The sequence below is a fragment of the Heterostelium album genome (genome assembly GCF_000004825.1).
Source record: "Heterostelium album PN500 unplaced genomic scaffold PPL_scaffold6, whole genome shotgun sequence".
Classification (NCBI taxonomy): domain Eukaryota; phylum Evosea; class Eumycetozoa; order Acytosteliales; family Acytosteliaceae; genus Heterostelium; species Heterostelium album.
In genome coordinates, this window is record NW_008805068.1 from 1,688,537 (window position 1) to 1,712,120 (window position 23,584).

Here is a 23,584-nt window from a genome sequence, read left to right on the forward strand (position 1 = left end):
CATCCTCCAATTTATACTTTATCTTTTTTTTTTTGTTTATTTATAAAAAAAAAAAATATAAAAAAATAAATAACTTAATAACTAAAATAATAATAAATCTAAATATATAAATGTGTTTGCTTAAAAAATAAAAAAATGATCAATTAAATCACAAAGGGTGTTAAAAAAGTCATCGGGAACCCTGGGTCTCATAAAACCTGTGGGAATTTTAGAAAAAAAAAAAATTCGAATTTATTTATTTTTTGTTTTAATTTATTTGTTTTGGTAGTCTGGTACTAAAGTATTTTATGATGTTGATATTTCCAAATAAAATCGATTGCGTAAAGATTGCTGGTATTGCAATGGTTGGAATCAGTTGATTCTCATAGCATTCCACCAGTTGTTGGTAGTTGTTCAGTTGTGCTGCTTTGAGGAAAGGTTGAAGTTCCTCTAGCTTACCACTTTTGTTTCGTTTGAGATGTTCGATGACTAATTTGAAAGTTTGAATATTACCATCTCTAAAAGTAATTTGGTTCGATAGAAATTCGGCACCACTGAAAGCTAAACGTCCACTGGTGAGTATGTAATCCATTATTTCAGGTTTGTAGCTGTGTCTGTGTATATTAATGAGTTTAATTGATTTATTGATTGTCAGACGTTTGAAGTAAGCTTTAATCGTTTCAATATTGTTGTTTTCTAATGCTGAACCAATGATTTGGTTAGCATTGGCATGCAGAGGAATATCTGCAAATGTATCGAATAGATAGTCTATTAACTCTGGTTGTCGGAAATCAAAGGCAGCCTTCAGTGACAAAGCATTAATATTGAGAACAGCTGGACGCATTTCATGAATGTATTGAAGTATCTTTATATCTCTACAAATATAAACCAGCGCATTGGTTGATTGATTTCTATCTGGAATGTTTAGTAACAGCTGAATGGTTTCTAAAGGTATATTTTCTCTCAGGGCTGCAAAGAGTAACAATGGTTTGGCCGAAGTCAAGATACCATGATCGATGAGCAATTGCAATACTTGATGATATACGGACAGAACTTGTTTATCGTTATCGCCATGATCGCCAGGGTAGATCTGATTGAAAAATGATGATATAGTTCTTTGATCCAATGCTATTTGACACCTCGAACCAATCAATAGCTTAACAAACTCCAAATAGAAATCTGGAGATAAATTTGTGGTTTTGTTGAGAACCGGTAGAAAGAAGATATAGCCCTTACGGTTGTCAACAATCTTCTTTACAAGCTGTAGGTCGCTTTTTAGGACTGCATGCATAAGTGCTTCATTATAATTCATTGCCAACTTTGGAAAGTTGGTCAACTGTACAAGATAATTTGTCACCAAATGATTGTCTGACTGTATTGCGGTGGCCAATACATGATGAAATCTACATACTATCCTAGGATTTGCAAGAAGCTTTTCAAGTAACTCTACTGATAGAATTGTTGGTGGAATACTATCGACAATGATATTGTTTACTATTCTGAAATCACTCCAATTATCGAGTATAAAATTCACAATTTTTGATGCACCAATAGTTATTGCATTACCTATTCCTGTTTCCCCAAAGTGAACATTAATTGAGCTACCAATCTGTAGCAACAATTTAAAGCATTCCAAATCATCGAATCGTATAACAGAAGTAAATATTTGATGATCGAATGACGGTTGTTGTTTTAAATCTACCATTAAATATTGTATCATCTTTACGCCACCTCCAACAGCTGCAAGCCAATCTAAACTCTGTAGTTTCAAGGTACTGGTGGAATGAATCTTAAAGATATAATTGATGGCGTCAATGGATCCAATGGAAATTGACTTTTGGAGGAATAAGCGCCAATGTCGATCTTGAAAAAGAGAGTATTGATATGCCAGGCCCATAATTGATAGCAATCTATCTTGATTTTCCAAAGTTGCATTCTGTGGCAAATCTGTATGCTCAAGATAGTATTGATTGGTTGCTACATCAGGTTTTGTTGTATTCTCCAGAATCATAGTTACAAACTCTAGCGACAGATTCTTAATGCCTATCTCCAGAGCTTTGGTGAATTGATTCAATGCAAGTTGCTTCGTTGTGCCTTTCCTGTGTAGCTGGAACAGAATGATAGCTAGTGACTTGGTATCATTGCGATTTGCAATGTCCGGGAGTATCGATTGTAGATACGGAACAATCGAAAAGTGGTCGTCTCTATTAACGATATCCACGAGGAACTTGGACACAATGTGATTTCCACTCTTGAAAGACGACAGCAGTAGTGGCGATAGATTGCCCGAGCTTCTCGCCAGATGAAAATCATAGAATAAAGGTGTTTCGAATGTCTCTCTATATTCATTAAGAAAATGAGTCACAATGAAATCACCACAGTCATAGTTGAGTAAATGGTAAAGCGAACCATTTTCAATCAACGCTTTACCAGTTTGAGGAAATCGAAACTGTTTACTATTCGACCTATGTATGTCATAGATCGATTGAAATATCTTATCTCTAATAACTATATTTTGTATAAGATATATAAATTTATTATTATTATAATTATTAGTTATCTCCATTCATAACTCATTGTGTATGTATTGTTTGTTTTTTTTTTCTACGTAAGACGATGATGTTTCAAATAGAAATTTAACATGAATTTATTTTTATTTATTATTTCTTATTTTTCGTAATTTATCATTTTTAATATCGACAATTACGAAATTTCAAAGATTGCGAATTAAATATCTTTTGAGTAACTTATGTTCAACATTTGTGCAAAACCTTTTTTGTTTTTTTTTTTTTATTAAATTTGTAAACACTTCTGTTCAAGTAATTATTACTAAAAAAATATCTGAATATCTGAATCCTATCGAATAGATCTTGATATGTGTCGGTTGTCAAAAAAGATTTTTAGTGGTTTGAAAAATAAAAAAAAACATTTATATTCTTTTTTTTGACACAATTGTAGATTTGATTTATTTTTAGTGCAAGTTGTTATCATGAGAATGGACAGGTCAACAATTTTAAAGTGCTTATTTTTTAATTTTACTTAATTATTTGTAATAATACTAATTGTGTGTGTTTTAGAAGAAGAGAAGTGTAGTAAACAGAAAGTAGAAATACAAGGTTGTTGTGTTGTAAGAGGAAGTCGTTGTGACTTGTAAAGTTAGTTTACTTTTTGGTTTAGCAGTAAGTCTTGTCTTTGTTTTGGTTTGGTTTAGATTGTTTGTTAGTTGTTATATAGATATATATATATATAAATATAGATAGTTAGTTGTTTTTAAGAGAGAATGATAGATGAAGATTTAATATATAATCAAGTATATCAATTCAATCAAGAGAGTATATATAACCAGACATGTAAGAAGAATGCAGATATTATAATCTGTCTGCCGGATGATATGGTCAATTTCAAAGGCATCGTAATGGCAATCTACAGTTATATTCCGGTGGTCGTTTTCATTGTTCTCGCCATATGGTATATTATTCGGAGAACGATCGTTCCAATCTTGGTATTAGCAACACTCGGTTTAACACTACTTCTAAACGAGGCAATACTAAAGAATATTATAAAACAACCAAGACCACCTGGTTCGTGTGCATGCTCGTAAGTTTAGTTTTTATAGAAATCTAAAAATTATTAACTTATAACTAAATAACTAATTCTAACAATGATAATTGATATTAAAAACAAACAAGATATGGTATGCCATCAGGACATTCTATAACATCTACACTCTTGTTGTTTTGGATTATCTTTGAATTCATTCATCCTTTGGACAAGAAGATTCCCATTGCCAAACGATTGATCTACGTAGGATTGGCTCTGATTACTTTTGCAATGGTACCATACAGTAGAGTGTATCTTTTGTATCATACATGGCAACAGGTATTGGTAGGAAGCTGTATTGGCTTTGTTTTCGCGCTACTGGTGTTTCTCTTTTTGCGATTGAAACTAATACATCACCTGCCGAAACGTGAGATATTCTTCCGAACTCGTCTAATAATGAGAAATAACTACCGTGTCATAGAGATCACCACTACGTCGCATACTGAAATCCTGCTCACACCACTGCCTGGCATTGCAGTGAACGACGGTAGCGACAACGACAACAGCGAGGGTAGTAACAACGGTCTGACAATGACAGCAGTATCGGCAGTGGCCACCACCACCAACACAACCATCGAATACACTGAGAACAGAGAAGACGATGAAATGGAAAGAGGTGGTATATTATACATGAGTACAACAGGTAAAACTATCAAATATTTATAAGAAAATCAATCAGTCAAACATACAAACAAACAAACAAACAAACAAACAAGCCTTTCACATTCTTTAATTTAAATTAAAAGAATTTCATTTTATTTATTTAATCTATACGAACCAAACTTTAAACTTATTACTTATTATTCTATTCTATTCTATTCTTTTTAATTTTAATTAGGAACTAACAACAATAATATTAATGTTAAACAAAATGATGATAGCGTATAGTCATTCTTTTTAATTTTTAATAAGAAACCCCAATCAAAACAATGTAATAATAGCGTTAAATATATGTAAATAATAATCAAACCATAGAGATATCAAAATAAACAAACAGAGGGAAAAAGAAACAATGAAAAAATAACTAGATAAAACAAACAAACAGAAAGATTGGCGCGCAACTAATAATAATGTTTTATAATTTTAAATAATAAATATTAAAATTATATTATTATTTATTATTATCTTTAACTACTGGTTGTTGCTGTTGTTGTTGTTGTTGTTGTAGTGGTTGATGAATAGGGTGTCAACACTTTAATTATATTCAATAGCTTGTTGGCGAAATCAACGTTGTTTTGTGATAGGAAAAAGTCAGCAACATGCTTTGATTTCTCGATGAGCAATGACATGAATAGTTTACTACGATCATCTAGGTTGGTTGTCATTTGATTATCACTAAGTTGCTCTAGCACTCCGTTTGAGAGTGCAATGATTATGTCGGCGAATGACTCTGCCAACTGATCGTTTCCAATCATCTCTAGGAGATTAGCTCTGAGTGTCAACTCGCCAGAGTAAGTCGAAGGCGATTGCAAAAATTGAATAAAAGTGGTCATTGGAATCAATGTCTCCAAGCCATCCAAATGCAATTGACAATCGAATGGTGATGCCAATACACCCGTCAATTTAAGATTACTCAATTCCTGTGAGAATGAACTGTTATATGGATCCAAATTCAACTTGCTATTATTAATGTTATTGTTATTATTATTATATCTTCCTTTGCTGTTGTTGTTGTTTTGATGTGGGAACTTCTCGATTGCAATGAGTTTACGCTTGTCAAAGATGTTTTGAATCTTGGTGAGCAGGTAATCGTCTAGTCTACCGGAGGGTGTTGAAAAGAGTAGTGAACACTTTTGATCCAATCCTTTGGATATCTCTCGCCAGTACTCTATCTGTTGACGTGTCGGTGCAACTCGCAAGTCGATTTCAAAGAACGACGGACAGATAAAGAGAGAGTTGGGTTTCAGTTGTGTTACCAATTGGTTGATAAAGGTGACTTGTGCGCTAGAGTATGCTTTAGCAGTGTTGGTTTCGGCAGTTGCCGAGTTTGGCGCGCATATCGGTGCTGCTAGCATCTCATTGAAATGCGAGGGTAACACAATGGAAAAGTCGTTGACACCGAGCTGCTTGTAACTCGTTAGTCTTCCACTCATGGCAACGAGCGACTCTGGCTTTGTGAATAGGAAATCCTTTGGCAGTGTCATAGCGATGTTGATAGTGATACCTCTTGTCTTTGCAAATTCAACCAGTTTCTTTATAAACTGAACGGTATCACTTGGAATGGCGACTGGTTTCGCAATGTTTTCGGTGGAGGTGTCCAGTGTGGCGGTGGTCGAATGATAGTTATCCGGTGAGATAATAAAGTAATTGGAGTCCTTATGTTTCAATTGATCCAAATAGTTCATGTAGACATCGATCGAGGGAACACGCATTGCTTGAGAACTGCTATTGTACCACAATCCCTCCATGATTCCTTTGAATTGGATACGATTCGACTTGATATCCTTGGAGTTCAAAACGAGCAGATCTTCTTCCGCTCCATAGTATTGTTGTACAGCGCTATTTATCGATGTTTTCTTTTGAAGTTTTGTTGCAACAGTCTCCTCCTTAGTGTTATCCTTATCCTTTCCACCTTTTCCTTTCTTGTTGCTGCTATCGGCTGATTCTTTCGAATGAGAATGCATTGAAACTTTGCCCTTCAGATGTTGATGTGTATATTTAGCTTCAACCTTTTCCTTGGAAACGAGATCCTCAAGAACATTGGTACTATTTCCAGTGACCGAGGTAGACGATGGTTTCAAATCCAGCTTCTCAACTTTGATGTCACGTGCGCTGGCAGCAACAATTCGACCACCGACCACGTCGATCGATATACGATTAGATCGCTTCTCCTTCTCTAGTTGCTCGTTATAAGCGGCTTCCTGTGCAGCAATGAACTTTCGCTCGTCTGAACTTATCCACTTGTTATTCTGATTGGAGAAGTAATCCTCCTGGTCGTCGTAGACAATCGTACGCTGAACACTATTCTTCTGGTATCCCAAAATAGTTTCTTTATACTGAATTGCATTGGCTAAATCTCTATCCTTTTGTTGCTGACTTGTACTTGAATTATTACTATTATTGTTGCTGTTGTTGTTGCTGTTATTTGGTGATGACTTTTGGAATAATGGAGTTCCACAGAATTTACATGGACCTTTACCCTCTTGTTCACAAATGATCTTTCCACAATTCAAACAATTGGTTATCAATGAATGTCTAGTGGCTTGACAATCACAAGGATCACCTGCTCTACCTTGTATTTCAATCTCTGAGAATGACTGTATCGACTTTTTCGTTGAGACTGTTGTCTCTCTGTTGTTACGACCACCTTGTTGTTGTTGTTGTTGCTTAGTATTCTTATTATTCTTATTATTGGTTTGATTTGTTTTTGGTTTTTCAACTGGTTTCTATTAATATATATATATTATATAATGTTAGTATGTAATCTATTGTAATTGTATAGATTAGATCAATCACAAAGTTACTACTTACAACTATTCTTCTTGGTAGTGAATTGATTTTCTTTGTAAGTTGTTCAATGAATGTTCTTGTCTTCTTTGTATTTCCAAGAAGATCAACTAAATAGTTATCGATATCACTGTTACTCTCCGCAGCAAAGATATAACGTATGATTTCATCTGGTGGGAAACCCAACATCTTTTGTAACTTTTCTGTAGTCCATCTCTCTAATGATTCCCAAGTTAGAGGTTCATTTACTTGTGCCATTTATTATTATTATTATTGTTATTATTATTGTTATTTTTTTTTATTAATATTAAGTATAATGTTTATGAATAGTGAGTGACTTAACAACAATCAAAGCATTTTAATTAAACTTATTACTAAAAATTAATCTTTTTTTTTTTTTTTTTTTTGTAGAAACTTATGAGATTTTTTTAGTTAGATAGATAAAATTTTATGTTATTTTTAAAGATAAACAAATAATAATGAACAGATTTGCTATGATTGCAATGTTTTGATGTTCTGCATGTACACCATAAACTAAAAAACATTTATTCGATCATATGAACGATCGGTAAGCATGCTAACAATCGTAGCGATAACAGATATCTGTTATAAGCTGTTTACTTTGCCATTTCGAAATGACATTATCGTTGCTTGAAATAATCATGATGATGGTTTGGCAACCAAGGATGAATGCTTTAATTTAGCAACACCTGCAATATGAAAGAATCAGAAATACATGTAATGATAAATTTACATAGCAATTCAAAAGGAATAATAAAATAGTCACAACTTCAATCAACACAAAAGTATCTTTTGTTTTTTTTATTTCTCTTTTCAACAAATAAAATTAAATAAAAAAGAAAAGATAAACATTCGATATTATAAAATAAATAACAATCATTGCCAATGAAGAAACAACAAGAATAATTTTCAATTAATTTGTTAATTTGAAACACGAAATCCCCTCTTTTATTGGTGGCAATTTCATCTATTTTTTTGATGGTGCTTCAAAAAGCAAAAGATACTTTGTATTGACTGAAGTTGGTACTATTTTATAATCAATTTATTTGTAAATATTTTAAAGTATAAAAAGAATATTTATTTAAATAAAAAACAAAAAGTTTTGAAAAAGACTTGAAAATAAAAGTGATCATTCGTTTGTTGAATAGATTCATTAACTTATTAACACCATTCTCCAGGTACAACCAGAAAAGGTTTTCTTGTCCCAATTCAAAAGTTTTACCTGCTCAAATCAAATATATATTAAAAATAAAAAGAATAATAATAATAAATTCTTTTTATTTTTAAAATTAATAAATATCAATCCCGAGATTGAGTTTTGGCTTTTAATAAAATTAAAGAGAGTATAATATTTTTTTTATAATTACAATTTGTTTTATATGTTTTGATTAATTAAATAAATGATTATAATTAAATGACTACTTATTCATTGGTGTTGTCAGTGATTGATTCCATCGATGGCTTTTCGGAAATTAAGATCGGTGATAAAGATTGAACGGAATCTCTTCCGACTATAATATCGGATGTTGGTGATTGTAAAACACTATTATTATTATTGTCTGTTTCTAAAGATTGTGGAGGTGGTGATGGTGGTTGAACCACTGTCTGTTGTTGTTGTTCACTTTTTATGGGTGGTGTTTGTGGTGGTGTCGGTGCTAAAAACTTTTCAAGTTCATCTTTGGAGTCTTCGATTGTGACTTGTTCGATCGATATTGATTCCTGTGGTTGTGATGCCGCAGCGGTCTGTGGAATGATTCCGCTCGTCTTGTAGTCATTGAGTTGTTGCTGTATGGTTTTATCGAGATTCGATCTGATGTTGGCGTCCTCCTGTATCTTTCGCTGCAGCTCTTCGTCTGCTTTCTTGCGTGCGATACGCTCTGCCTCCAACTGGGCGGCACGCTCTTTCATCGCCTTCTCACGCTCGTGTCTATTGTAAGCGGCAGCCAGCTCCTCTTCCATCCTGGCAAGCTCCTGCTTTCTGGCAGCTTCGTAGCGAGTCGACTCTGCCTCTTTTCTCTCGCGCCACTTGTTCATCTCGTTGTCCAAGAAGTTATCAATCTCGATCGACAAGCCAATCTCCAACGACTCGATCTTGCTGATGACCGACTCCATTGTCAGTGTCAAACTCTCCACCATGTTGTTGAGCTCGTCGAGATGACTGAGCTCTGTGTGTGCACGCTTCCACGATTCGGCGTGTGTCATTCCGGTTCTCACGAGAGGACCGATCTTCTTGTCGACTTCCTCGGCACGCTCAGCCAAGATGACACCATTGGTACGCATCTGCTTCAGCTTGATCTCGTAGGTGCGCAGTAGTAGACTACCGTTGTAGAGGTCGACGTCCTGACACGAATCCTTCAGCTGTGCAACCGATGGTAAATGAATTGTCGACTGAGCAACTGTGTTGGTGACAGTACTCGTTACGGTATTGGTAACACTATTCGACAGTGAAGTAACCGTTTGCAACACCACAGGGAAATCTTTCTCAGTAAACTCTTTAATATTGTCGGCTTCCTTTCTAATAGAATCTTTAATCGATTCAGTGACAGCTGCAACCGGTTGAACAACACTTCCTTTAAATACATCTACATAATAGTTATTACCACTACTACTATTGTTACTATTGTTACTATTGTTACTACTATTTACATCTGTTGAATTTGTATTTGCTGCTGTTGTTGTTGTTGTTGTATTGTTATCTGTTATTGGTGTTGTGGTTGTTGTTGTTGTTGTCGCTGTTGATGTGGTTGCGGGGGTAGTTGTATTTGGAGATGCTGCTGAATCTGTAGTTGTTGGTTTTTTTAATAAACTTTCCTTAATTGATCCAGTACTAAAAATAGTAATATAAATATCATATTAATAAACTATCATGCATGATGAACCAGAGATCTACAATTTAATGAACATACGTTTCCTCAAACTTCTTTACAAAAGATTTAAACATTTTTTGTTTGTTGTTGTTTTTTAATTAAAACAAATAACAATAACTAGATTTACCTAATTATTATTAAAGTTTAAGTCACTAAATTAACAATTTATTTATTTATTTATTTATTTATTATCTTTTAGAAACAAAGATGTTTTAATAAAATAAACTTTAAGAACTGAAATGTATGATTCATTCAGATTGTTCATATGAAATATCTATTTTTTTGAATTTTTTTTGAATTTTTTGTGTTTGTTTCTGAGAGCAATCATTTCATTTCACAAACATACTCACATTTTGTACCATTGCTTGTCGGAAAGAAAGTTAAAGAAATAAAATTTTACTTTTTTTTATTTTATTTTATTTTATTGTTAACAAATTTATGTGAAAAACACTTAGAACCAGGTATCCTTTTGATATCTCTTTGATTTCTCGAGTTTGTGTAAATAGTTTTCGGCATCGGCAGCATCGATTGAAAGGTGTTGAGTCAAGATGGTTTTGAGAGTGTTGTGTACGTCCGGTGCCATAGATTTGGCATCACCACAAACGTAGATGTGTCCACCTTTTTCAATGAGTTCCGCTACCTCCTTGGCATTCTCGAGCAATCTGTCTTGAACGTAGACCTTCTTGCTGGTCTCTCTCGAGAAGGCAGTGTACAACTTGATGGCTCCGTCCGCTTCGTATTGCTTGAGCTCCGGACCGTAGAGGAAATCGAGTGACGACGAACGTGAACCAAAATAGAGTTGCATTTCACCGGTGGCATTCTGCTTCAAACGCTCTTGGATGAAAGCGACAAACGGTGCAATACCAGTACCTGGACCGATCATCAAAATTGGAGTCGATGGATCTTCTGGCAATCTGAAATCTGGATTATTGTTGACGTAGATCGAACATTGATCTCCAATGGCCAAACGATCCGACATGTGAGTACTGGCAATACCAACTCTATCAGTTCCATATAATTGATATCTAACAATGGCAACACACAAAGATACTGTCTTATCATTCTTTATCATTAGGAAATATAATGTGGAAATAATAATATTAATATTGAATTTTCTAGAATATTCCATTCTCCAACTTTATTCGAAAAGTAGTACTTACATGAGCCATTGAAGATGCAATTGAATAGTAACGTGGTAATAGCTTACCAAGTGCACCAAGAATATCGTTAACTGGTGGTCTAGCTGAACTGAACATCTTTAAAACATCAACCAAATGATTTACTTCCAAGAATTTATGAAGTGTTTCATTTGTTTTACTTGTCTAAAGAAAATTAAATTATATCATTAGTTTATTATTAATTATAGCTATTTGATTTTGATTTGATACACTTACTCCTTCCTTTAATAATTCAATTAATTTATTCTTTTCCTCTTGATTCTTGGCATGATCTTTGAGGAGGGTGAGGAGTTCTGGTTTCAAATTGTGGAGATCGTAACACTTGGTGAGTGCATGTTCGAGAGTGATCTGTGATGGGTTGGTCGATCCAAGCTTTTCTTGATAGTGTGAAGATGGTGTATTGATTTTGAGTGACGATGCGAGTTTGAGGAGTGCAATCACGGCCTTTACTTCGTCGGACTTGTTGTGAGCCAAGATTGCAAGTGAATCACCTGGAATCCATTTCAATTCAGAGTCACCCAACTCAAACTCCAAGTGGAATGCTTCCTTGTCTCCACCCAGCTTGGTGAGCAATCTCTTTACCAAAAGCTTCGATGAGTATGGAACCTTCTTGTTGTGTTTTCCAGCTTGAGCGGCGAATGACTTGGCAACTTCGTAGAGGTAATCGTCATCGGACTCTTTGAGTTGGAGAGATGGAATCATTGCTACGGTCGAGTTGATCCAACGGTCAAATACGTTCCAATCCTCTTGATCGACTTCAACACGTTGTTGAATACGCTTGGCTCCACATTGCTCAAAGAGTGAATCCATAAGTTTACCGGCTGCACAGTACAATGGGTAGGAACGGTCTCCCAACGCCAAAACACAGAATTGGATGTGTGAGAGATCCAACTTGTTGGCTTCCAAGTAGTCAAAGAATGGACGTGCAGTGGTAGGTGGAACACCATCACCATAGGTCGAGGTGATAATAAGAACCAACTGTTCCTTCTCGAAATTCAACATTTCATATTCCTCCATGTCGACGATACGCACAAAGAGGTTGGCATGCACTCTGAGTTCGTCCTCCAACTTAGAGGCTACTTCGTGTGACAATCCGTATTCGGTACCAACGAGAACCAAGATTGGTGAGGATGCACTGTTTGGACGAACGTAACGCTCCTTCTTACCGACTTCCTGTACTTGGCCAACTGGAGCGTCACTCTCAACGAAACTGAAAGCACCACCATCTTCGGAGGAAACATTTTCCTGTGAGAAGAATTTATAAAGGAAATAGGAAGCACCACCTCCAATAGCCAAAGCCAAAGCTGTTTTTGTTGAAACAATATTTTTAATAACCATTTTGTTTTATTTGTTGTATTTAAAAATAGATTTGTTTTGTTGTTTTAACTGAAAATTCTAATTTACTCTTTGTTATTTATTTATATATAATAGTTTATAATTTATTTGATATTGAGATTACCCGAATAAATAAAGTATTTATAGTTTGGAATAATTTAAAATAACAAAATAAATTAATATTATTATGTAAAAAATATATAAATTTGTAAATCTAATCTTTTGATCAATTGAATTGCAGTTTTTAAAGATTGATGAAATACTAGATATTATTTAGTACTCGATTACTTTTAGAACAAGCAAGTTATAAATAACAAAATCGCACACAAAAACTGATGACTACTTTGTTTTTAGAGTGCTCACTCCAGTGCTAACATCAAAAAAAAGTAATCGTCTTTTTTTTAGGATCATTTTTTTTAAAATAAAATAAAATAAAATAAAATATTTTTTTGGGAGTGCATTCCCAACCTTAAAAATATATTGCAAAATATTTGATAGAGAAGATCAGGATAATAATGTTAAGAATCAATTAGATTGTCAAAATTTATATTATGTTGTTACATATTAATACAATTTTTAATTTTAATTTTATTATTATTTTTTTTTATATGTTTGATTTTGGTAAACCAGCCTCTGCAAGTTGATTATGATTCTCTTGTGAAACAAAAGTGTTGGGTGGTGGACTAAAATTGATTTCTTGATTCTCTTTGACAAAGTTGATGAGTCGATCGATGAAACTACTAATGTTTTCCAAATGGAAGTGGTGTGATCCCTGACATTGAAGTGTTTCCAGGTTTTTGATGCATTCCATTCTCTTCTCCATTACTTCTGGCCAGTTCTTTTTCATTCCGAATTGCTGTGCACTGACGGTTCCCCAAATCAACATGACCGGACAGCTAATAGATTTCAACATGACCAACACTTCGTGTTCTCTCATCGTGAAGATGGACGGACCGACCAAACGAGGATCGTGACGTAGCTTGTACATCTGGTCGCCAGATGGCGAGATTACGGTCTCGATGGAACGCGCCAGCAATCTTCTAGCGGCGTCGTCTGAGATGAACGGATTGTTTGACTTTAGCTTCTCGACGATCGACTCTCTCGAAGGATAGAGGAATGGCTTACGCTTGATCAGCGAGTCACGCGATGCCATGGCGATTTGAATCGCTTGTAGCTGATCCTGCTCTCTCGACATCAAACCGATAAAGTCGAGACACACAATCTTCTCGACCATGTGTGGCACGGTAGCTGCGACAATCGAACCGATTCCGGCACCCATGCTGTGTCCGACGATGGAGAATGTCTTCCAGCCGAGAGCGTCGGCAACGTCTACGACCTGGGTGATGTAGTCGGTGTAGTAGAGATTGCACCATGTTGGTTTATGCGGACTACGTCCATGACCGATAAAGTCTACGCATATCATACGGATGCCACTCGATGCCATCACCGGACCTATCACATCGAACGTATTGGCATTGTCGAGCCAACCGTGCAGTCCAAGCACTTTGAATTTACTGTTATTCGGTCCCCAAGCTTTTGCAGCAATCGTTATACCTGTACCAATAGGAATAGATAACTCCTCTGCTATATTTTCAGCTATCTTTGCTGATACATAATTACTCTGTAAATCCATATTTGATTGATTAAAATAACAATAACTTATCTTTAAAGTATATAACAATAACAACAAAATAAATATAAATTTAGAAAAGTTTACAAAAAATAAAAAAAAATAATAACAAAATTAAATACAATGAAATGTTATGCTTATTAAATAAAATAAATTAATTATCTATAATAGAATGTTATTCTTTGTGTTAATTAAATCCATTAAAATTTCAAAAATAATTTCAAAAAAACGACATTTTTTTACTAAAAAGGAATTAACAGTGTGAAATTTCACTGTTCGACATGATGTTGTCCTTAAAACTTTTGCTATTTTTGCTTGTTGTCTAGTAAAAGTTACAATGATTCATCGATTGTTGTGGGAAAATCAATGATTAACATACCATTCAAAAGATATTTTGTTTAAATTTTTATGTTTTTAAATCAAATGAACTTGAATTTATATTATTGAAATGTTATGATGATTAGAACTATTATAGTTGGATGATATCACCATGGCCCACTAACAAAATAAATTCATTCATTGATTTGATTCTCACAAATAAAAAGACCAACCAATCAAGATACGTCTACGAATACATTTGATAACGATCGCAACTCACAGTTATAATATAGATTCACGAAAAAACAGTTGATCACTGCTAGAGGAAATAAAAGACAATATAAGACGCGTCCTCTAGAAGTTTGATAATAAATATTAGATTCTTAACAACCTATCACCATAGTTAAAGTGGCTACCAATAGATAGAATAATAATTGTCTATCACTATTACTCTTGTACATCAGAGGTCTCTCACTGACTGTACTGGATTAACACTGAGCAGCTTGCAAGATCTTTGCCAAAGAATGATTATACCAACAATATCTTAACTTATTATTAATTGTTAATAAAAACCTTTTTATTTTTTGTATTTCTTACATTCGGGACACTGAGATGAGTAACCACTTGGGAGTGGAGTGTCAGTCGATATAGAAAGCGCACAACCGTTGCAATATTTTGCTCCACATTTACTGCAAGAAGTGAACTATAAAATAAATATATTGAAATAAGTTAGCACTTCATTCCTTTAAATGTTGTACTATTTTATAGAATAATATTTACTTTACACATTTTTATTTATTATTATATTAAAGAAAGACATAAGACCTCCTTATATTTATAAATCTTTTTTTACTGAGTAGAATAAAAATCTTGGTTAGAGGTCGTTAAAATATTTCTTATTGGAATCTCAAAATTTAAAAAATATTAATAACTGTTAATGATTTAATTTTAATAAAGTTTTTTGTTTTGGATGTTTATTTAAAACTAATTGGAGTAACTTAGTTAGCTATCCGTTATTGGATTCTTGATCCCATTGAGAAATATCTTATACTATTATCCAAAACCTGATAGTGAATAGCGCTTAATCTCTGTAGTGTATTATCTTCTCTCTTTTGGAGGAAATCAATCTGTTATTATATTTTTAAATGATTGTTGAAAAAACATTGGTGTTAGGTTAATAAATTCTATTTACCTAGCTAGCTAGATCGATCTATCTATTTAATGCATCTTGATTGATAACTTACTTGACCATCTATATCTCTTGAGTAACCAGTCTTGAGACCATCTACCATCAATGTTAAATCCGATTCGTATTGGAGTAGTCTGAGGAATGTTTCATCGTCGGTGCAATCCGAGTGGTAGAGCAGCAGCAACGAGCAGTTGGCCTGCTCTTTAACGTAGCTCTGACAGAATTGAATAAAGTGGAGTACATCGATATCGCTTGCACCAAAGCTACTGAGTAGATTAAGATTATCGATTACGAACAATGTATGTGAGTTTTGTAGCTTTTTCATTCGTTGTTGATGGTCTTTGACCAGCAATTCAAATAGCTGCTTGAAAAATTGTGATTTATCTGATTTGTTGGTGTTGTTGTTGCTGCTGCTGTTGGCGGGCAGCGGTTGTATTGGAAACGGTTGAAAACCTTTGGAGATAGGATCGAGTGGTGGTTCCTCTTCTATACCGGCTTCTTCGCGTGCCGCTGCAGCGAGTTGCTCGATCCAGCTGTAGCTACTACCGAGACCGTTTATAAAGCTGAAATGACCCTTTTGATTCTCTGTTGTCAAGTTGTAGCCTAGCTTTCTACCGACACTGTGATAGTGGAACAACGATTGATTCAGACCGACCAAACAAACACCCATATCATCACGCTTGCTAACCGATTGTAAAACATCGTGAATAACAAAAGATCCTTCCGCTCCAAGAGTATCGGCAATCAAAATTAACTTTGAACTTGGAACTGCCTTCATTGGAGTACCATCTACATTGTTTCCTCTATACCAATTTAAATGACTAAATAAATCCATCTATATTTTCTTTAGGAATCTATATATCTGTATATCTATATCTATTTATATTAAAGTCGTTTATAATATTGTTTATGAAGAATTGTGTGTGTGATCATGACCTTTTTGAGAAATATTTAAAAAAATCGAAATTTGGTGGTTTTTTCATATGACTTATTTGAAGATGGTGATTACTTTTTTCAAACTATTTTGTAATAGATAGATTTAAAATAATAAATATGTTTACAAATAAATATAAATTAATTAGTTTTATCAGTAGATATAATAATAACAATGTTAGTTTAAATAGAATAATAACAATTGGTACCAGATTGTATAGTAGTAGTAATAGATACGATGCAGATGCAAAATTAAGTAATACAGATATCCTTAGAAAGAAGTTGATCTATCAATCAAAGGAAAGAGGAATGCTAGAGAACGATCTTTTGTTGGGAAGTTTCGCATCTAAATACCTCAATGATTTCGATCACAATAAGCTGGTGGAGTACGACAATATCATTCAACAACCAGATCCCGACATCTATAACTGGGCACTCAATAAACAAGATATTCCAGAGGAATTGAACACCGAAGTGATGAAGTTACTTCAACATCACTGTCAAAATAACCCATTGGGTTATCCAAAAAACTAAAACTATATATGCACAAGAAAATCATAATAAACGATAACCATTCATTAATTCCTTCTCTATTTAGATTCTAATTTTACATTTTATTTATATATTTTTTAATCGGTATTGTTGTTATTATTTATTTCCAAAATTTGAACTTTCTATATTTCCATAACTCTTGTTTCTAGAAAGAATTAAATTAATATAGATTTTAATAAGATTATTAGATTAGAAACAATCATTTCTACAACAACTACAATACTTACAATAGATAAGCACCATGAAGGAAGGCACAACCTACAGTTGTTCCATAAAGAACCCAATTTAATCTAGGATATTTTTTTGAACCAACAAACTTGATCAAACCAATAACGGGTGCAGCTGCCAAAGGCTGCAAAAATTCATAGTTTAGTGTTCTTGGTGGCTTTGCTATGACTTGCTCCTGCATTGCAACAAATTCATTATTCTTTGACATTTCTTTCTCCTGTAAATCTGATTCGATCAGTTAAATAAATATATAAATAATACAAATAATTCTTTGTTTTAATATAAGCAAAAAAATGAAAATAATAATTTAAAAACGAAAACGTTGAAATTGCGAAAGCAATCTGAAAAAAAAAAAATAAAACAGAAATCATTTTTTACTATTTTTAGTAAAAAATTTTGTGGACAATAAGCTTACACTTTTACCTTACTAAAAAAAATAAATAAATTATTTTATTAATAATTGCGATAGATTACTGGTTTGGAGATATCCACCACTTGTAAGTTGTTCGTTCAATATTAAATAGTTACTCATCGTTGAGTTAAATTTGTGTTTGTTTTCTGTTTGTTTGTTATCAAGAAGAATCAATGTCATTTGTTCATTGGTACTGTGATGCTGATTTTGATAGTGAATGTGGGTGAGATGTGCTGGTAGTGTTTCACTGAGAATTGGCTGACGGTAGCCTTGTCCCAGAGTGATTCGTTTGACTTTGTTCAGCCAGCTATCGTTTAATTGTTGATTGAAATCCGCACCGAAAACAAGTGTTTCTACTGTCGCTGGAATACAATCTGGTGCAATCTCCTGGTTGAATCGATCGCCAAATACAATTTGTTTGAGGTGTTTCGGAGGGAGTGTCGATGGTTGTACGTTTTGATTGAAGTTGGCACCAAATGAAATGTACTCCAGTGAGTCTGGAAGTGAACTACCAGCTGGCAGTTGCTCGTTGAATTCATCGGAGAATCTAATGGATTGAAGTTGTTTAGTTGGAAGTTGGCTGGGCAGAATCGGACTGTCGTGAAGTGTCAGTTCTAAAAGATTTGGTGGAAGTGTTTGTTCGATACGGGTAGGTGAGATTTTCAAATATTTGATCGATTTCAGTTGGTGAAGATCGAGGTTATTCGGTGGTTTGTAAATAGATAGATGTGTCACTGTGGTTGGAATGATGGAGGAGTCCAGTTCCTGACTGAAGGATCTTCCAAAAGAAAGGGTGGTTACGCCGCGCGGAATTGCGCCTGGCACCAGTGGTTGGTTGAACATCGATCCAAATTTAATAGTTCTCAGGGTCGATGGCAATACACCAGCCAGTATTGGATGTTGGTAATCTCCTTTGAATGTCAACTTTTCCAGTCCTTCGGGAAGTGATCCAGGAATCAGAGGTTGATCATACATTATGCCAATTTTCAGAGTGCGAAGCGAGGCAGGAAGTGATTTTGGTAGCAACGGTTGATTGAACTGGCAACCCAGTTCCAAAGAGACAAGTGCAGATGGCAAACAATTTGGAAGTAGAGGTTGATTGAACTGTGAGAATGTTGAGTTGTTTCCAAGCTTTAGGTGTGACAGGCTTGCAGGAAGACAGCCAGGTTTCAGCGGTTGATTAAATTCACTCTTGAAAATCAAGTGTTTCATAGTGGAGGGTAAACAGCCAGTTTCAATCGGTTGATTAAACAATTCACCAAATTCGATATGTACAATATTGCTAGGGATGTCGCCTTGTTCCAAAGGCTGATTGAACCACTCACTATTAGCAATGATTCATTTTATAATGATTAGTAAATACACATTTATAAATCTTTAAACATGAACTACTTACCCTAAAAACAAATGAGTAACACTATTTGGAATGTAAAGCTGACTTAAAGATCGATTATAATTATTGGAAATTACTAAATAATTGATATTTTTACTAATTTTGTCTTTTTCACATGAATCTGGAAATTTTTGAATAAGTAAATTGTTTTAAGTGTAATTGATAGTTGGTTGATTGTTCTGATGATTTACCTATATTTGTTATATAATCAAAATAAAGATCACTTTGATTCGGTTCGTCTTCATTGGTTGCCATATATTGAATGATTGGAATCTTTCTCATCATCGATCGATCTATCACATTTCTAAAATGTTTTAGTACTCTCTTTTGTTTCTGTTGTCTTTTGTAGGAGAGTAAACTTGGTAGGTGTCGATCATTCAGAAACAACAATCGATCAACATCGTCATACCAAACCTTACTTGCCAATATCAAGCAAACTCTATCTATATTCGAATCGAGGTATGACAGTATATATTTTATTATTAAGTGTGGTAATTTGTCTAATTCATTCATTTTCTATAAAATAAACATAAATATACTATTAAATAAAACTAAAAATAAGAAACCTCTGTAACTTTAACAAAATAATATTAAAATAATAATATTTTAAAAAAAAAAGAAATAAAAGAAACAAAAAAGTGTCGAGAAAAGAAAGCTTAATAAAGAATTATTAATTATTAGTATGTATATATAAATGTAATATTAATAATTATAGAGGAGTGATTGATAAGAGTGTACACATTGGTGTTGTGAATCACTTCGATTACTTTTTATTTTAATTTATTTGTGTTTTACCCCCATTCAAAAGAAATCGACAACACAATGGCGTGTGTTATTTCAAAAAATTACCACTCAAAGAAATCAAAAAAAAAAAACATTGATTTTTAAGAAAAATCTAACCAGGATTTTTGAAGATTCAGATAAATAAATCTATCTAGAAAAAAATAAATAATTTTTGCACTATCAGGGATGAAATGTAAATTGAATGAATTAATAATTGTTTTTACTCGAAATTTCATTGTTGATCTCACAATCTCATAAAAGTCTTCATTAATTAACTAGAACTCACCAAAATTTCACGATTTTAATAAACACACCTGATGAGGGATCAGATACAAATCCTCCATTGGAATAATGCCTTAATACAATGAATAAATAAGATTGCAATTAAAATAAATCAATATCTATTTGATAATCACTCTCAATAATCAAATGTATAATCATTATCCAGATAATGATGAATACAATTACAATAGAATCAGACCAAGAAATGAAAGAATGTATGTATAAATTTAATAATTAAATAATATAATTAATGAAAAAAAAACTAAATGTTTGTATTTCAAGTAAAAACTATAATAACAAGAGTGACATGAAGATAAATGTTCGAAGTCATGACATGAGGAAACTAGAGAAAATTAAAACAAAAAAGAGACTGCAAGATCGTTATGATTCCGACAAGGCAAATGGAATTGTAAAAACAAACAGATTCACTAAAGCAGGTGCTCAGCTATTTGCATATGAATCTCGTGGGTCTTATCCAATCAGTCAATACCAAAGAATAAGAGAAGAACAAATGTAAGCCAAGTTTAAACTTTAAATACTTATTACTTATAACATCTAATAACAGACTTTGATATCATATTTTAATATTATATTCCAATTAAATTAAAATTAGATTTAGAAGCCTAAGAATTTCAACGCTAGCTTCCTCTTTGAAGCCAGCAGTTTTTGGAACCTTGAAAACAAATTTGGCAGCTAAAATTGCAGATGATATTCAAATATCTTGTACGAAGTTTGGAAATAAGATTGTCACATTAGTAGACATGTATCCATGGAATTTCATTCAGTTGATTATGACATATCTACCTCTTCCCACTTGTGAGAGGATGAATCAAGTATGGGAAAAGTCAGACTACAATTCTTCAGTAGGTAACATCTTTTCGAGTATAGTTTACAATTCAATCAATTTGAGAGAGATGAATTCACTAAAGAGAAAATCAGTTGATCGTCCGATTCCCAATTCCCAATTGCTCCAATTTTTCGAACCATCAACTGGTGATATCAAAGAGATATTCAAATACATTGGTCCAATTGATCGTGAAGAAGCCAAAGCCCGTGTTATTGGTACAAAGTGTAGTTTCAATACAGTTTCCAACTTGGAAGAGTTCAAAGTTGGATTCAATGATTTCTTTACGAGACGAGTGCTCAGAAATGTCACATGGAAATCAGAAGGTTTCAAAGTTGTTGTTACTGGTGGATCGGTTCTTGCTGGTCTCACACGTCTTGGAGCAGACACTGAGAGTTACAAGAGTTATTGGGCTGGTGAACAAGCGATCTCGTATCTCCCGTATGTAATTGGACAAAAGATAAGATCGTATCTTGAGGAATGTAGTGATACTCTTTATCATGTTGCCAATTCCAGATTCAATGGTGTCAGTTGGCAGAGTTCAGATATCGATTTATATCTTGTTTGTGAGGATGAATCGATTGTACCAAATAAAATTGGACAGCTTGTCAAGGAGATCACCGATTGCTTAACTGTAGCTTATAAGCTTTTGAGAACCGAACATTCAATTACGATTCTTCCTGTGTATCCATATAGACCAATCCAAATTGTAACTACACTTCTCAGAGAGATATCAGATCATATTCTCTATTGTGATTTGGATTGTACATCTTTTGTATACGACCCTTCAGCAAACAATATCTTCACACTGGAAAGAGGAAGAAAATCATTGAACAATCGCGTCAATTTGATTTCACCAAATCATGGAAATATGAAACGAGTTCTAAAGTATGCATATCGTGGATTTACATCCGTTTGCTTCGAACTTTGTAAACATTATCCAAGGTGTGAAGATACTCAAGTGGATCGATTAGCGGATCGTCTTTATGATGATATAACCAAAGATAATCCCAATTTTGATGAGTCTGAATTAAACAGATATAGAAGAGATTATGTGGCACTGGAAAACATTCCATTTGGTCCGAGTTTCACAAATATCAATCAACTAGTAGATTGCCTTGAGAGCAGACCCGATATTAAAATACTCAAAGGAATCGATGAGATTGCCAGCGCTCTCAGAATCTCTCCAACCATCTGGAAATTCACCATGCCATCACCCAGTAAGAAGTGTTACCAGTGCAATATATTGATGGAAGATGTCAAGGCTGAGGTTGCAATGTGTATGAAATGTAAAGAAAACAATATATTCAAGTTGAATCAATGGAATTCCATTCAACTCAATGGTGGCAATCAAGCAAAGTATGCAGTTGTAACTGGTGCTAGGAATAAGATTGGTATGCAAACTGCACTCAGATTGTTGCGATCTGGTTACTTTGTGTTGGTGACAACTCGATTCCCATTTAGTGCACTTGCCAACTATCAAAAAGAAGAGGATTATCTGAAATGGATTGATAGACTTCAGATCTATGGCATTGATTTTAGACATCTTCCATCAGTTGACAAATTCATCAAATATATTCTCAGCAAAGTTCCCAGACTTCATATTCTGATCAACAATGCAGCTCAGACCATCAGAAGACCAAGAGCATATTACCAATCTATCCTCAAAGAAGAGAAGCGAATGAAAGCCATTCAGAGTTCAAGTGGTGAATCATTGAAAGGACAAGTCATTTTATCAAAAGAGAACATCAATAATCTATCTTTGATTCCAACATACAACAATAATAATCAAAGTAGTGTTGCTGATTGTTCACAAATGACACAAATCATCGTGAATAAAGAAGATGAAGAATTGATGAATCAGGAATTGTTCCCAGTGGATATGGTCGATGAACATGGCGATCAGCTGGATATGCGAGCTAAAACTACATGGAATAATGAAATTGAAGAAATTTCAATGGAAGAGATGCTTGAAGTTCAACTCATCAATGTAACGGTACCATTTATGTTGATATCCCAATTATCACCAATCATGTCACAACCAAGAAGTTTTTCGCTTAGAAACAACAACAATGATTGGTCATATATTATCAATGTAACATCACAAGAAGGATCATTTAACAAGTCATACCAAAATGGATATCATGTTCACACCAACATGGCAAAAGCATCATTGAATATGATGACACTTTCCACAGCCGATCAATATTTTAAGAAACATATATTCATTTGTTCTGTTGACCCTGGCTGGATCACAAAGATGACAACGAATGCCAAAACCACTGGTGTTGAACCACCACTCTCCTCCAAAGATGGAGCTGCCAGAATTCTTGATCCAATTTACTCACATATCAAAGATCCTGAATTTAAACATGGTGTACTTTATAAACATTTCATTCCGTCAACATGGTAACCATGTTTTGTCTATTATATAAAATATGTAAATAAAATAAATAAACTTTTTCACAATCTGTTTGTTGGTTGTTAATAATATTTCAAAAAGTAATTTATTTATAGAATTAATAAAGATAATAAAAACAACATTATTATTAATTTAAAGTTATTTATATATTGATGGTTCGTATCACTTCTG

At 33.8% G+C, this 23,584-nt stretch overlaps 12 protein-coding genes across 12 annotated transcripts; 4 read left to right on the forward strand and 8 right to left on the reverse strand.

The window, feature by feature from the left end:
• Nucleotides 1-247: 247 nt before the first annotated feature.
• PPL_07238 (uncharacterized protein) lies at nt 248-1,990 on the reverse strand (the record flags this gene model as incomplete). Its single annotated transcript, XM_020578076.1, has 1 exon — nt 248-1,990. One exon carries the CDS (start codon nt 1,988-1,990, stop codon nt 248-250), a length of 1,743 nt encoding a protein of 580 aa, XP_020432524.1.
• A 106-nt stretch (nt 1,991-2,096) lies between these two features.
• Nucleotides 2,097-3,580, forward strand: PPL_07239 (uncharacterized protein; the record flags this gene model as incomplete). The annotated part of the gene is made up of 3 exons (XM_020578077.1): nt 2,097-2,151; nt 2,536-2,559; nt 3,291-3,580. 3 exons carry the CDS (start codon nt 2,097-2,099, stop codon nt 3,578-3,580), a joined length of 369 nt encoding a protein of 122 aa, XP_020432525.1.
• Nucleotides 3,581-3,975: 395 nt separating this feature from the next.
• Nucleotides 3,976-4,536, forward strand: PPL_07240 (uncharacterized protein; the record flags this gene model as incomplete). Its single annotated transcript, XM_020578078.1, has 3 exons — nt 3,976-4,222; nt 4,418-4,461; nt 4,492-4,536. 3 exons carry the CDS (start codon nt 3,976-3,978, stop codon nt 4,534-4,536), a joined length of 336 nt encoding a protein of 111 aa, XP_020432526.1.
• A 170-nt stretch (nt 4,537-4,706) lies between these two features.
• Nucleotides 4,707-7,284, reverse strand: PPL_07241 (C2HC5-type zinc finger protein; the record flags this gene model as incomplete). The annotated part of the gene is made up of 4 exons (XM_020578079.1): nt 4,707-5,291; nt 5,496-6,471; nt 6,577-6,965; nt 7,051-7,284. The coding sequence occupies 4 exons, from the start codon at nt 7,282-7,284 to the stop codon at nt 4,707-4,709; spliced, it is 2,184 nt and encodes a 727-aa protein (XP_020432527.1).
• Nucleotides 7,285-8,469: 1,185 nt separating this feature from the next.
• On the reverse strand, nt 8,470-9,988 carry PPL_07242 (uncharacterized protein; the record flags this gene model as incomplete). Its single annotated transcript, XM_020578080.1, has 2 exons — nt 8,470-9,874; nt 9,954-9,988. The coding sequence occupies 2 exons, from the start codon at nt 9,986-9,988 to the stop codon at nt 8,470-8,472; spliced, it is 1,440 nt and encodes a 479-aa protein (XP_020432528.1).
• A 377-nt stretch (nt 9,989-10,365) lies between these two features.
• On the reverse strand, nt 10,366-12,430 carry redA (diflavin oxidoreductase; the record flags this gene model as incomplete). Its single annotated transcript, XM_020578081.1, has 3 exons — nt 10,366-10,977; nt 11,075-11,236; nt 11,309-12,430. 3 exons carry the CDS (start codon nt 12,428-12,430, stop codon nt 10,366-10,368), a joined length of 1,896 nt encoding a protein of 631 aa, XP_020432529.1.
• A 601-nt stretch (nt 12,431-13,031) lies between these two features.
• Nucleotides 13,032-15,164, reverse strand: PPL_07244 (alpha/beta fold hydrolase; the record flags this gene model as incomplete). Its single annotated transcript, XM_020578082.1, has 4 exons — nt 13,032-14,090; nt 14,621-14,694; nt 14,973-15,078; nt 15,156-15,164. The coding sequence occupies 4 exons, from the start codon at nt 15,162-15,164 to the stop codon at nt 13,032-13,034; spliced, it is 1,248 nt and encodes a 415-aa protein (XP_020432530.1).
• Nucleotides 15,165-15,388: 224 nt separating this feature from the next.
• PPL_07245 (UPF0405 family protein) lies at nt 15,389-16,399 on the reverse strand (the record flags this gene model as incomplete). The annotated part of the gene is made up of 2 exons (XM_020578083.1): nt 15,389-15,502; nt 15,620-16,399. 2 exons carry the CDS (start codon nt 16,397-16,399, stop codon nt 15,389-15,391), a joined length of 894 nt encoding a protein of 297 aa, XP_020432531.1.
• Nucleotides 16,400-16,617: 218 nt separating this feature from the next.
• On the forward strand, nt 16,618-17,031 carry PPL_07246 (succinate dehydrogenase assembly factor 2; the record flags this gene model as incomplete). Its single annotated transcript, XM_020578084.1, has 1 exon — nt 16,618-17,031. One exon carries the CDS (start codon nt 16,618-16,620, stop codon nt 17,029-17,031), a length of 414 nt encoding a protein of 137 aa, XP_020432532.1.
• A 114-nt stretch (nt 17,032-17,145) lies between these two features.
• PPL_07247 (uncharacterized protein) lies at nt 17,146-17,485 on the reverse strand (the record flags this gene model as incomplete). Its single annotated transcript, XM_020578085.1, has 2 exons — nt 17,146-17,194; nt 17,277-17,485. The coding sequence occupies 2 exons, from the start codon at nt 17,483-17,485 to the stop codon at nt 17,146-17,148; spliced, it is 258 nt and encodes an 85-aa protein (XP_020432533.1).
• A 99-nt stretch (nt 17,486-17,584) lies between these two features.
• On the reverse strand, nt 17,585-19,595 carry PPL_07248 (uncharacterized protein; the record flags this gene model as incomplete). Its single annotated transcript, XM_020578086.1, has 4 exons — nt 17,585-17,618; nt 17,742-18,076; nt 18,663-18,820; nt 19,274-19,595. The coding sequence occupies 4 exons, from the start codon at nt 19,593-19,595 to the stop codon at nt 17,585-17,587; spliced, it is 849 nt and encodes a 282-aa protein (XP_020432534.1).
• A 699-nt stretch (nt 19,596-20,294) lies between these two features.
• On the forward strand, nt 20,295-23,404 carry PPL_07249 (uncharacterized protein; the record flags this gene model as incomplete). Its single annotated transcript, XM_020578087.1, has 3 exons — nt 20,295-20,362; nt 20,430-20,660; nt 20,761-23,404. The coding sequence occupies 3 exons, from the start codon at nt 20,295-20,297 to the stop codon at nt 23,402-23,404; spliced, it is 2,943 nt and encodes a 980-aa protein (XP_020432535.1).
• Nucleotides 23,405-23,584: the final 180 nt, after the last annotated feature.